The sequence below is a fragment of the Lepidochelys kempii genome, chromosome 15, assembly GCF_965140285.1.
Source record: "Lepidochelys kempii isolate rLepKem1 chromosome 15, rLepKem1.hap1, whole genome shotgun sequence".
In the NCBI taxonomy this organism is placed as follows: domain Eukaryota; kingdom Metazoa; phylum Chordata; order Testudines; family Cheloniidae; genus Lepidochelys; species Lepidochelys kempii.
The window spans coordinates 32805065-32819331 of record NC_136394.1 but is presented as its reverse complement, the minus strand read 5'-3'; the positions used below and the strand labels follow the sequence as shown (position 1 = coordinate 32819331).

Here is a 14267-nt window from a genome sequence, read left to right as displayed (position 1 = left end):
CAAGAAGGATGTGGAAAAATTGGAAAGAGTCCAGCAGAGGGCAACAAAATTGATTAGGGGTCTGGAACACATGATTTATGAGGAGAGGCTGAGGGAACTGGGGATGTTTACTCTACGGAAGAGAAGAATGAGGGGGGATTTGATAGCTGCTTTCAACTACCTGAAAGGGGGTTCCAAAGGGGATCGATCTAGACTGTTCTCAGTGGTAGCAGATGACAGAACAAGGAGTAATGGTCTCAAGTTGCAGTGGGGGAGATTTAGGTTGGATATTAGGAAAATCTTTTTCACTCGGAGGGTGGTGAAACACTGGGATGCGTTACCTAGGAAAGTGGTGGAATCTCCTTCCTTAGAAGTTTTTAAGGTCAGGCTTGACAAAGCCCTGGCTGGGATGATTTAGTTGGGGATTGGTCCTGCTTTGGGCAAGGGATTGAACTAGATGACCTCCTGAGGTCCCTCCCAACCCTGATATTCTATGATTCTATGATAATCTAACAAAAATGTGTCATTTACAAAGAAATGGGAAGTTTCTCTCCAGCTTGAGGACTGGAAAATAGCCCCTTGTCTCATTTCTTCAGCTATGACTGCTGGCTTCTTGATTTGATTTTCCCTTCCCTTTCTTCTCCCAAAATGTGATTCATCCTATGTCGTGTTTGCAGATTTTCCCTCAATGTGGTGCCTTCATTCCAGCCCTGAAATAACTTCTGAATGTGTCTGCTTAGGGAAGAAGTAGAAGATGCCAAATGCTCTGTGTGGAAAGGGTGCTGTATGAGCTAGGGACTGCCGGGGGAGGAGGGTTACAGTGAGTAACTAGCCAGAAATCTGTTCTGAAATGATGATGTATAGGGTTTTTGTTTCTGGGCTCTGAGTGCCTTTGGCACTAAAATTAAGTGGCTTCCAAAACGACTTCTAGGAAAAAGCTCTTTCTAGGCAGGACAAGGTAGGATTACTTTCATAATGGATGGTTTGAATCACACTCCATTGCTTGTAACACTTGTGCTCACCCCACTTTATTCTGTTGTCCACACTTGCTGTGTTATGTCTCATTTGGGCCATGAGGCCCTCCTGGCCCTCTCATTGAGTGCTCCTGGAGTGCTGTGTAAACATAAATAGCAGAATGGAGGTGCAGCTTCTTAACAGCCTAATTTCCTGCTACTGCAGCAGCTCCGGAAGTGCTCTTGGAGGGGGCCATTGAGAAGCATAGTGTGGGACACTCTCCTTTCTTCTAGTTGCTCTCGGAACGCTCTGGGCAGCTTTGTCCTTCTCTCTTGAGGCCACGGTTCCTTACTTCCTTGACACTGGCCATCCCGTTTTCGGTTGGACTTCTAGGTGAGAATTGGGGATTATTGAGACTTCATCCGTCTGGTTCATCCCATTGCATTCCCCATTGTTTCCCTCCCTGGGACACATGAACAATGGCTGCCACACCTGCAGTTGGACAGTAGCCAGGAGTTGGCTCGCTGAGACAGGGTTACTTACATTCAACTGTGTGACGACTCTGTGTGAGATCCCATGCATCCTGCACCATCTGGTTCCCTTCCAGGTGTCAAATCATGGTAAACAAGAAGTGGGGCAGAGGTGGAATGCCTGGGGGTCGATGAGGCCTGATTTAGCTGTAGTGCTATGGCAGGCAGCGTGTTTGCTAGGGCATGTGCAAGCATTTACTGAGTCCATTGTCCTGAGGGTGGATACAGCAATAGGATTCAGACTCACAATTCAGTACGAGTCAAGTGATTCTATTCAGACCTGGGCTGGCAGGCTCGTTCTTTATCAAACACACACAGCACTCTGTTCCCCAACCTATTACTGGGTTCCTCAGCCCATGCACACTACAAACACTTCAGTGGACAAGAGTCCCCAGGCCAGCTGTCTAACCATACTATTCTGCTAACCTCCGTTAAACAATCTGCCCTTCCCTTGCATGGCTTCTCCCGCCCCTGCTGATAGGGTTTCTGTGTAAACAGAAGCCATTTTCTTGCTCCCTTCACTCATGCAGCAAGGTCACAGTCCAGTTGGTGTAACACAGCCACACTGGATTACAAGGTGTGTCTGGCTACTGTGTCCCTTCAGAGCCAAACTGCCCAGGTGTAAACTCTTGCATGGTCTTTCTGTCATCAAGCTGTACAGAAGGGAAACTGAGGCTGTGTCCACACTATGCTGGTATAACGCCATAGTGTAGATGCAGCCTACAGTGACATAACAGGTTTTTCCGTTGGTGTAGGAACACCACCTCCCTGAACAACAGTAGCTACATCAACAGAAGCATTCTGCTGTCAACATAAATGCATCTGTGCTGCGGATTAGGTCAGCATAGCAGTGTTGGTTAGAGGTGTGTTTTTTCCCTCACCCTTGACTAACATAGAATCGTAGAAGAGACCTCCGGAGGTCATCTAGTCCAACGCCCTGCTCAAAACAGGACCAACCCCAACTAAATCATCCCAGCCAGGGCTTTGTCAAGCAGGGCCTTAATAACCTCTAAGGATGGAGATTCCACCACCTCCCTAGGTAACCCATTCCAGTGCTTCACCACCCTCCTAGTGAAATAGTTTTTCCTAATATCCAGCCTAGACTTCCCCCACTGCAACTTGAGACCATCCAGAGCTCCATCCTCATTGGAACCCCCCTTCACGTAGTTGAAGACGGCTATCAAATCCCCCCTCACTCTTCTCCTCTGCAGACTAAATAAGCCTAGTTCCCTCAGCCTCTCCTTGTAAGTCATGTTCCCCAGCCCCCTAATCATTTTCGTTGCCCTACTGGACACAGTACTCCAGGTGTGGCCTCACCAGTGCCGAATAGAGGGGAATAATCACTTCCCTTGATCTGCTGGCAATGCTCCTACTCATACAGCCCAATATGCTGTTGTCCTTCTTGGCGACAAGAGCACACTGCTGACTCGTATCCAGCTTCTCGTCCACTGTAATCCCCAGGTCCTTTTCTGCAGAACTGCTGCTTAACCAGTTGGTCCCCAGCCTGTAGCGGTGCATGGGATTCTTCCTTCCTAAGTGCAGAACTCTGCAATTGTCCTTGTTGAACCTCATCAGATTTCTTTTGGCCCAATCCTCCAATTTGTCTAGGTCACTCTGGAACCTATCCCTACCCTCCAGCATATCTACCTCTCCCCGCAGTTTAGTGTCATCTGCGAACTTGCTGAGGGTGCAATCCATCCCATCATCCAGATTATTAATGAAGATGTTGGGAAAAAAACGGCCCCAGGACCAACCTCAGGGGCACTCTGCTTGATACTGGCTGCCAACTAGACATCAAGCTGTTGATCACTACCCAGTGAGCCCAGTGATCTAGTCAGCTTTCTATCCACCTTATAGTCTATTCATCCAATCCATACTACTTTAACTTGCTGGCAAGAATACTGTGGAAGACCGTATCAAAAGCTTTGCTAAAGTCAAGATATATCACGTCCACAGAGCCAATTATCTCATCATAGAGGGCAATCAGGTTGGTCAGGCATGACTTGCCCTAGGTGAATCCATGTTGACTGTTCTTGATCACTTTCCTCTCCTCCAAGTGCTTCAAAATGGATTCCTTGAGGACCTGCTCCATGATTTTTCCAGGGACTGAGGTGAGACTCACCGGTCTGTAGTTCCCCAGATTCTCCTTTTCCCCTTTTTTTAAAGATGGGCACATAACCATGTCAACTTAATTTTTAGGTGTAGACCAAGCCTAAATGAGAGTGTGGGAAACAGAGACCCCAAAGTGTGCATCATGCTTCAGAAGACAGTGTTCTGAGACCACACAGTCGGTAGCCACTGCACGCCACACACTCCTTGTTCCTGGGGTTTCTCTTTGATTTAAATCATCATGCCTGTAATCTAATTAACACGGAACTGGGTTTCCAGTACAGTTGCCTGTTTGGTTCAATAAGAACACATTTGTACTAAAGGTTAATTAAATGAATTTTGCCTCCATTTAATTCATTTAAAATTATAGAACCAATCAATGCTTGCTAATGGAAAAGAGATTAAATATTTATGTCTATAAATTTCCCATGTCATTTTTGATTTTTCTTAATCTTTACTTCCGTTGGCTGGGTTCTGAAGGAGTATGAAAGCCCTAATGAAAAGTCCGTTTTGGATATTAATTGCAGATTTATCCAGTTTAAGTAAAAAAGACTTCCACATGTGTCTACTTAATGTACCTTGAATACAGGATTAGTTTCTATTACAAATGGGAAGGAAAAACAGCTGGGGTCTGCCCACGAGTGCAGGGAGAGCCTGCGGCTGAAGGCCCTCGAGAGCCAAAGACAAGAATGGAGCTGACAGGGCACCATCCTGTTCTTACAGCAGTTGTAGTCTTTTTAAGAGAGTTTTCTTTTACTATAACTGTGCTTGCTTTGCTTAACTCCCTCCAGACACTCGGTAGTACAGTGAATGTGGCAGAGCTTGCAGCAAGGAGATTTTTACTGGAGAGCACAATAAAGGGTTATCCATGAACAGCAAAGCTTTTGTAAAAACTAGTTGAAGCTCCTGAATTATTAACGCAATCAGTGTGCAGACATAAATGTTACAAATATGCTTTCATTTTATAAGTGAATGTTAGACAGTAGAGTCTTTGTTCCCATACCCACCAGCTCCCAAGCACAGAACTTCATGTTTTCTCTGGGAGAGGCACTGACATTGCTACCCCTTTGTTAAGGCAGGTTTCTCCTGCTGCTGTGTGTGTCTGTGATCTTAGTACCTCTGGCTGGGAACGTTCAGAACCTGGAATTGCCAGTGGGAACTATTTGCAGTTGCACATTGATGCAGTTGTTGGTTTGGGATTGCAAATGAGTGGTGACGAGGTGTTGGATTTATTTTAAAAGCATTGCATCTTCCCTTGGATGTCAGTGAGACAGAGGTGTGTTTGCTGCGACTCTTCTGTGGTAGCCTCTGGGGAGACTTGCAGAAAATGTGAAATGGAAAAAGTAAAGCAAAATGTCTATAAACATGTCTATATTAAAAATGAAGAGTGTCTGTATTCAGCGGGGGGAAGTGCCTGTCAGAGTTAGGATTCTAAGTGCAGTCAGATACAGCTCTCTGCTGCCTGCTCAACCCACTTCTACCAAACATCTGCATAATGCAGTAGTCACTGTATCAGAGGGGTAGCCATATTAGTCTGTGTCCACAAAAACAATGGGGAAGTGGGTTTTTTACCCACAGAAGCTTATGCCCAAATAAATCTGTTAGTCTTTAAGGTGCCGCCGGACTCCTTGTTGTTTTTGTAGTCACTGTAGTTCACCCAGAAGGTCAGCAGACTCCAGTGCTACCAGGCTGGGTGAGGAGTAGGAGGGTGAATTCCAGAGTCAGTTACTCAATGAATCTGAATACAGAATCATTCTCTGATCATTGATGAATGAAAATTGCAAAATATAATTAACGATGAGAGCTGACATGTCACTGGTGGTGATGGAGGCAAGGGAAGTGAACACAGGGTGAACACAGAGCCTCCTGAACTCTACTGAGCTTGGATGGTGGAAGAGGTAGGCTGTACATGCATACAGAGGGAAGGTGAGGTTTCTGATCGGATGCTCTGGGCAGTGATTTTATTGCAATTGTATCTTGGAGATTTTTGGTTTCTGTTAATACAAAGTTCTTGTTGGGTGGTGAAGCTCAGGTCTTGTTGGCAGGAGTGAGAGATGAGGATCTCCACTCACAAGCTTTGCGAGCCAGGCGATTAAAAAAAAATAAGCAGCCATTTGGGGAGGAGGGGGAGCCAATTCTGAAGGAAAACCTTTATTTTAAATTATTGTAACTTTGGCTTTAGACTCCAGAGCAGCATGTGAGAATTGTCAATATGGGCTGAGTGAGCCTTTCCTCAGCTCTGTGGGGATTCGGGAACCAAACTACAGCTTTAGAATTGCCAATATTGTCCTGACCTGAAAATACTTTAGGGAAACCTGAGCATGTTCTTGCAGCCCCTATATTCCCCAGCACTAGCTCCCTGATCATGTATGTTTGGGCTCTGGGATCACATCAGTTCAATAACTCACCTCTTTCTTTTGGGCTTGCAGGCGTACTTCCGACAGGGTGTTGCCCTTCAGTACCTTGGACGCCATGCAGACGCACTGGCAGCATTTGCATCTGGGCTGGCTCAGGATCCCAAGAGTCTGCAGCTTCTTGTTGGGATGGTGGAAGCCGCCATGAAATCTCCCATGCGAGGTAAGCAAAACGATCGGTGTCCAAGGCACTGCAGTTAGGCTGGCTGCAAGCATGAGTGGACAGCAGTGCTAAAGGATCAGCATTTCCGAGAAAGGTAGGAAGCTGATTTCAGTTGGAAACTGATGCTGAGTCAGCACTTGAGGCAGGAGGAAACCTACGTAAGTGATGAGGGGCAGATTATAGGCGTTTTACATCTTCCATTGGGTCACCTGCTTCTGCGCCCTCTCAGAGGGGAAACCAAACTAGATGAGCCTCTTGTCTGATTCAGTGGGGCAGGGTGGTGGGGATGTTGGAAAGAGGGGCTTTGGCCTTGTCTGATGAGGCAGGGATACTGGAATAGGTGTGGCCTGATCGAGAACAGCAGTTCTTGTGTTCTGTGAAGTCCAGCTGTGCTACTTGGAAGTTAATGTATGGCTAACATCTCTGAAAAGGCTGAGCTGGCCACCCAGAACTGGTATTCTCCAGTCAGGGGAACACATGCATTCCCATCTACTAGAGGTCAAACACCTTATACCTTGTGAATTTCTTCTTTTCCACAGACAAGCGTGCTAATGTTTCACAAGTATTCGTAGTACAACTGCAGCAGATCACAGCCTTCCTGAAACTGTTTCAGTGCAAGGGCAGACTGGAAACGCAGGCTTTGCCGCAGCACTGGCTCTGTTGACCCTCCCAGTGTGATCCCACAATACCGTGGTGCCTGTGTGCCCCTTGAGCTCTACAAGAGTTCTGGCACTTAGGTAAACAGCTTTTTGAAATCCAAGGCTTGTGGTAGCCAGCAGGGCTCCGCAGAAGCTTTTGTTTATTTTTCACGTCTCTCAGAACAAAAAGCCCCAGAAGAGGCAGATGACCAGGCTGCTAATTCACTTTTGTCCTTGACAAGTATGGAAATGGCTTGGCGCATGTGATGCTTTCAGCGCCCGTGGTGTCTTGCCTCCCCTGTATATAACATCTCCACTTCCAGGGGTGGGGATTTCACTCTCTTGAAGGGGAACTCCCTCACTGAACTGTTTCTAATCAGTTTTGTCGCAAGCACTTTGCTCGAGTGGTCTAATGCCATTTCCCAGTGGGGAGCATGGAGCGGATCAGCTCTGACTCTCAGCAGACGCTACTGGGAGCTTTGGAACTTAGGGCCAACCAGAGCTGAAATATGAAAAGAATATTGCAGTTTCCCTTTCACAGTGTTTTCTTATAGTTTTCCAAAATGAATTAATTTGGAGTTTTTTCTATGTAGCAAATACCTTATGAGGATAATTTCACCTATGCCATCCTGTGGTGTTGCTGCTGCCTAAAATATTGCCAAAATATGACATCAGGTTCATCCTTCTTGCTTTGTAGTAATTTGTTTTGATAGGTGAGACAATCTGCTGCATGCCTCGGTATTATCCATGAGCTCCTTCTGTCCGTATGGTGATATCGTGGTGGGAGTCTGCTATAGACCACCAGACCAGGGGGATGAGGTGGACGAGCCTTTCTTCCGGCAACTCACAGAAGTTACTAGATCGCAGGCCCTAGTTCTCATGGGAGACTTCAGTCACCCTGATATCTCCTGGGAGAGCAATACAGTGGTGCACAGACAATCCAGGAAGTTTTTGGAAAATGTAGGGGACAATTTCCTGGTGCAAGTGCTGGAGGAACCAACTAGGGGCAGAGCTCTTCTTGACCTGCTGCTCACAAACCGGGAAGAATTAGCAGGGGAAGCAAAAGTGGATGGGAACCTGGGAGGCAGTTACTATGAGATGGTCGAGTTCAGGATCCTGACACAGGGAAGAAAGGAGAGCAGCAGAATGCGGACCCTGGACTTCAGAAAAGCAGACTTGGACTCCCTCAGGGAACTGATGGGCAAGATCCCCTGGGAGAATAACATGAGGGGGAAAGGAGTCCAGGAGAGCTGGCTGTATTTTAAAGAATCCCTACTGAGGTTACAGGTACAAACCATCCCGATGTGTAGAAAGAATAGTAATTATGGCAGGCGACCAGCTTGGCTTAATAGTGAAATCCTTGCTGATCTTGAACACAAAAAAGAAGCTTACAAGAAGTGGAAGATTGGACAAATGACCAGGAAAGACTATAAAAATATTGCTCGGGGATGCAGGAGTGAAATCAGGAAGGCCAAATCACACCTGGAGTTGCAGCTAGCAAGAGATGTTAAGAGTAACAAGAAGGGTTTCTTCAGGTATGTTAGCAACAAGAAGAAAGTCAAGGAAAGTGTGGGCCCCTTACTGAATGAGGGAGGCAACCTAGTGACAGAGGATGTGGAAAAAGCTAATGTACTCAATGCTTTTTTTGCCTCTATCTTCACGAACAAGGTCAGCTCCCAGACTGCTGCACTGGGCAGCACAGCATGGGGAGGAGGTGACCAGCCCTCTGTGGAGAAAGAAGTGGTTCAGGACTATTTAGAAAAGCTGGACGATCACAAGTCCATGGGGCCGGATGCGCTGCATCTGAGAGTGCTAAAGGAGTTGGCGGATGTGATTGCAGAGCCATTGGACATTATCTTTGAAAACGCATGGCGATTGTGGGAAGTCCCGGACGACTGGAAAAAGGCTAATGTAGTGCCCATCTTTAAAAAAGAGAAGAAGGAGGATCCTGGGAACTACAGGCCAGTCAGCCTCACCTCAGTCCCTGGAAAAATCATGGAGCAGGTCCTCAAGGAATCAATTCTGAAGCACGTAGAGGAGAGGAAAGTGATCAGGAACAGTCAGCATGGATTCACCAAGGGCAAGTCATGCCTGACTAATCTAATTGCCTTCTATGACGAGATAACTGGCTCTGTGGATGAGGGGAAAGCGGTGGACGTGTTGTTCCTTGACTTTAGCAAAGCTTTTGACACGGTCTCTCACAATATTCTTGCCAGCAAATTAAAATAGCATGGGCTGGATGAATGGACTATAAGGTGGATAGAAAGCTGGCTAGATCGTCAGGCTCAACGGGTAGTGATCAATGGCTCCATGTCTAGTTGGCAGCCGGTATCGAGTGGAGTCCCCCAAGGGTCGGTCCTGGGGCCGGTTTTGTTCAATATCTTCATAAATGATCTGGAGGATGGTGTGGATTGCACCCTCAGCAAGTTTGCAGATGACACTAAAGTGGGAGGAGAGGTAGATACGCTGGAGGGTAGGGATAGGATACAGAGGGCCCTAGACAAATTGGAGGATTGGGCAAAAAGAAATCTGATGAGGTTCAACAAGGACAAGTGCAGAGTCCTGCACTTAGGACAGAAGAATCCCATGCACCGCTACAGACTAGAGACCGAATGGCTCGGCATCAGTTCTGCAGAAAAGGACCTAGGGGTTACTGGGGACGAGAAGCTGGATATGAGTCAACAGTGTGCCCTTGTTGCCAAGAAGGCCAATGGCATTTTGGGGTGTATACGTAGGGGCATTGCCAGCAGATCGAGGGATGTGATCGTTCCCCTCTATTCGACATTGGTGAGGCCTCATCTGGAGTACTGTGTCCAGTTTTGGGCCCCACACTACAAGAAGGATGTGGAAAAATTGGAAAGAGTCCAGCAGAGGGCAACAAAAATTATTAGGGGTCTGGAACACATGATTTATGAGGAGAGGCTGAGGGAACTGGGATTGTTTAGTCTGCAGAAGAGAAAAATGAGGGGGGATTTGATAGCTGCTTTCAACTACCTGAAAGGGGGTTCCAAAGAGGATGGATCTAGAGTGTTCTCAGTGGTAGCATATGACAGAATGAGGAGTAATGGTCTCAAGTTGCAGTGGGGAAGGTTTAGGTTGGATATTAGGAAAATCTTTTTCACTCGGAGGGTGGTGAAACACTGGAATGCGTTACCTAGGGAGGTGGTGGAATCTCCTTCCTGAGATATTTTTAAGGTCAGGCTTGACAAAGCCTTGGCTGGGATGATTCAGTTGGGGATCGGTCCTGCTTTGAGCAGGGGGTTGGACTAAATGACCTCCTGAGGTCCCTTCAAACTCTGATATTCTATGATTCTCTCACCAGGCTGCAGTGCCTATACATGCCTCAGAGTTAGGAGACTCTACAGTTCTTCATCATTTGGTAGCTCTTTTGTGAACTGCCTCCAACCTGTAAATATCATTGTGGTGTTGAAGTGCCTGGAAAGGAGCACATACCATATTCTAGGAGCAATCACACTGCAGAGAGACTATCCCCTCCCTGCCCCAGGACGTGATTCTTCTGTGTCAGCAGCCCAAAGCTGCGACGGCCTTTCTTGCTGTCTTATTGTATTGCAATTTCATGTCTTTGTTGCTGTCCAGTCTGATCTCTAGGTCTCTCAGCATTACTGCTCTCCCTGTGTCTCCCTTCCACTGACTATTTTTGCCTCATTAGTATTAATTATTGTAATGCTAATGTTCAGAAGCCCCACTCAGGATGTGACCCCATTTGTGCTGGGCACGGTACAGATACATACCAGAGTATGGTCCCTATCCCACAGAGTTTACCTTTGAGAGAGACAAATAACCACAGTGGGTTGGTGGAGAGGGAAATAAATACCGGTAGACCTGCAGAGAGACACCTCTATTTTTGTCATTGTTCCTGTGGTAATAAATAACCAAAGTGCCGATTACCCCAAGATTAGAGAAGATTAGTCTTCTCTTCTGCAGACTAAACAATCCCAGTTCCCTCAGCCTCTACTCATAAGTCATGTGTTCTAGACCCCTAATCATTTTTGTTGCCCTTCGCTGGACTCTCTCCAATTTATCCACATCCTTCTTGTAGTGTGGGGCCCAAAACTGGACACAGTACTCCAGATGAGGCCTCACCAATGTCGAATAGATGGGGGAAGATCACGTCCCTTGATCTGCTCGCTATGCCCCTACTTATACATCCCAAAATGCCATTGGCCTTCTTGGCAACAAGGGCACACTGTTGACTCATATCCAGCTTCTCGTCTACTGTCACCCCTAGGTCCTTTTCTGCAGAACTGCTGCCTAGCCATTCGGTCCCTAGTCTGTAGCTGTGCATTGGGTTCTTCCGTCCTAAGTGCAGGACCCTGCACTTATCCTTATTGAACCTCATCAGATTTCTTTTGACCCAATCCTCCAATTTGTCCAGGTCCCTCTGTATCCTATCCCTGCCCTCCAGGGTATCTTCCACTCCTCCCAGTTTAGTATCATCCGCAAATTTGCTGAGAGTGCAATCCACACCATCCTCCAGATCATTTATGAAGATATTGAACAAAACCAAACCCTGGGGCACTCCACTTGACACCGGCTGCCAACTAGACATGGAGCCATTGATCACTACCTGTTGAGCCCGACAATCTAGCCAACTTTCTACCCACCTTATAGTGCATTCATCCAGCCCATACTTCTTTAACTTTAAGATCCTTTCTGTATCCTTCTGGACATGTCCCTCAAACTTCGTACAATGCCTTTATTATTATTTATTGGTTATATTCCTCCAGCAGTTGTTCAGTCCATGTAAACCGACTTATATATAAGCTGCTTTGAGCTAGTTTTTCAGATAAGATCTTGTGACCTGGGATATCCACAGAGGTAACATTTACTTCACTCCCTTCATCCACTCTGATAATTTGGTCACCGAAAGGCGATGTAGTTTGGGTGACATAATGTGTTCTTGTAACTCCACAGCACTGTATATTGGTCATGGTGCTGTTACCCCTACAGAGTTACAGTTTTCTCCTTTCATAGGTAATTCCATTATTGTACGAGAAATGGGAGTTACAGTCAGACTTACAGGGATAGTAATTGCTAGGATTTCTTTCCTTCAGAGTTCAGAGAAGAGCAACAAAGAGCAAAGGAGCTGGAAGCATTGAGTGACTTCTGAGGAAAGATTAAAAGTTAAATCTCTTTAGCTTGGCTCACTACGGGGGATGTGGAGCTTAAGTTTGCAGTACAGATCGCTGAGGCCAAACCTCTCCTCCTACAATAATACCATTCTCCTCCCTCAGTGGGTGGCACACCTTGGACAGGTGATCTCTGCTGGGAAAGCCCTGGTTCCAGCACTGCCTTCACAGTGTAATGGTTCTGTCTGCATAGTGCTTCATGGCAACTTTCCACCACAGACCCAGGACAGGCTATGCTGTTCCCCCATCTGATTGTAGTGTTAGATTACACGTGGAACAGCTCACGTGACATGCTCACTCTTAGCTCTTTTTTCCAGGAGCAGTCTTCACTTCCTTTTCTATTGTCTTTCCTCCCTGAACCCCTACCCCACATGGTGTGTTACATTTTCTAATTAAAGCCAAGTCTACACTACAGACCTATATCGGTATAACTACGTCGCTCAGGGTTGTGAAAAATCCACACCCCTGAGCAACGCAGTTATACCGATCTAACCCCCCCGTGCAGACAGTGCTGTGTCGACGGGGGAAGCGTCTCCTGCCATGGCGGACAGCGCTGCATTGGTAGGGAGGTGGATTCACTACGCTGACAGGAGATATTCTCCTGTTGGCATTGTAGCATCTTCACATGCACGCGAAGACAAGCCCTCGAACTGTAAACTCCTGATGGCAGGGTCTGTCTTTGTACTTGTTTGTACAGTGCCTTGCACATCAACAGCACTGTATAAACAACAGTTAATCTGTATATGCTTATGGCTTCCTCTGCATCATCTGCCACTGTCCACTGTCAGAGACAGGATCCTGTATTAAACAGCAACTGCAGTACCAGAAGAGATCATCATCTTCTGGCTGTATTTAATCCCATCCCTGACCGGAATGTCACTCGTAATATACAACATAGACAGCCTGTTCCTCTGCTCAGAGGGCTGTTAAAATGCTCTCTACTTGCTGTACATACAGTTAATAATTGTAGGCAGAAATAATGAAAGTAGGGCACAAATGGCTTTCTCAGGTTGCCATAGTTATGTTGATTCAGGCGAGAGCAGCCTTGTCAAGAAGTGCAACCATCCTAATTTTTAAAAATTACATTTTAACACTGTATCGTTGCCTAGAGAAGAGAGCTGCAGATTTTAAACCCCAGCCTTATTATTGTCCTTTAAGGGACATACTATGGCAGGATTCATGTGACTAATAAAACAATTCGTTATAACTGCACTCCAGCTGCAGTGGCTAGCCTAGGTCCAGTTTGGTCACTCAGCATAGCACCTATAGTCCAGGGGAACCCTGGTACTCCTTGTTCTTGTGGCCAGTTAAGCCAACCTGAATGGGTTCCTTGTTGCTGAGTGGCTGCTTTCCCTTTTCAGTGGGTTTCTCCCAGTTAATTTTTTCCTTCTATCTTGCTCTTGAGTGTCACAAAGTGCAGGACTGTGACACCCAAATAGCTGATATTTCTCGTTGTGCCATTGAATACATGTTACAAAATAGCCGCATGTTACAAAATTTGCATGTGTCACTTTGTCTTTCACCTCTCATGGGTGTTAATGGACTGACTTCAGGATGCTTGTGTACCTTTGGCATGTGGAGTAATTCTGCCTTCCCTTCCTTATTTTAGAGTCACTCGAGCCAACCTATCAGCAACTTCAGAAGATGAAGCTGGACAAGAGCCCCTTTGTGGTGGTATCAGTGGTTGGCCAGGAGCTCCTGACTGCAGGCCACCATGGTGCTTCTGTGGTTGTATTAGAAGCTGCCCTGAAGATCGGCACTTGCAGCTTGAAGCTGAGGGGATCAGTGTTCTCTGCTCTGAGCAGTGCTTACTGGTCTCTTGGGAACACAGAGAAAAGCACAGGATACATGCAGCAGGACTTGGATGTAGCCAAGACATTAGGTAGAGATCTCATTTTCACTCATTCAATCTCTGGTTTAGTGCTGAATTGTTATAAATGGAGCAAATTAACAGGAATGGCAGTGGGATGAATCGTTAGTGCTGAAGCTGCTGAGCCACACAAACAACGTTCTTATTTGCAACAGAATGTGTGAGTTGGGTCGGGTAACCAGACAGCAAATGTGAAAAATCGGGATGGGGTGGGGGGGTCATAGGAGCCTATATAGGAAAAAGACCCAAAAATGGGGACTGTCCCTATAAAATCAGGACATCTGGTCGCTCTAGTTATGGGGATCCTGGGTATGTGCTAAAGGGACATTCAAGGGATTTCTTTGTGGCATCGTGTGTCTGTGAACTGGCTTTTCAAGTGAGGGGTGTGCTCAAATAATCTGAACTACTAAGGGCTTGTCTACAGTACAAATGCTTTGGTGCCATAGTTAAACCAGTCTAG

General features: G+C 46.4%; 1 protein-coding gene across 2 annotated transcripts in view; it reads left to right on the top strand.

Moving 5' to 3' along the window:
- Window positions 1-14267, top strand: part of TTC28 (tetratricopeptide repeat domain 28) — a 510509-nt gene that overhangs the window by 309108 nt on the left and 187134 nt on the right. For both annotated transcript variants that reach the window (XM_073313673.2, XM_073313672.2), the window contains exons 3-4: window positions 6002-6149; window positions 13547-13819. In XM_073313673.2, the coding sequence (XP_073169774.1) occupies window positions 6002-6149; window positions 13547-13819 (421 nt within the window). The remainder of the gene's footprint in view (window positions 1-6001; window positions 6150-13546; window positions 13820-14267) is intronic.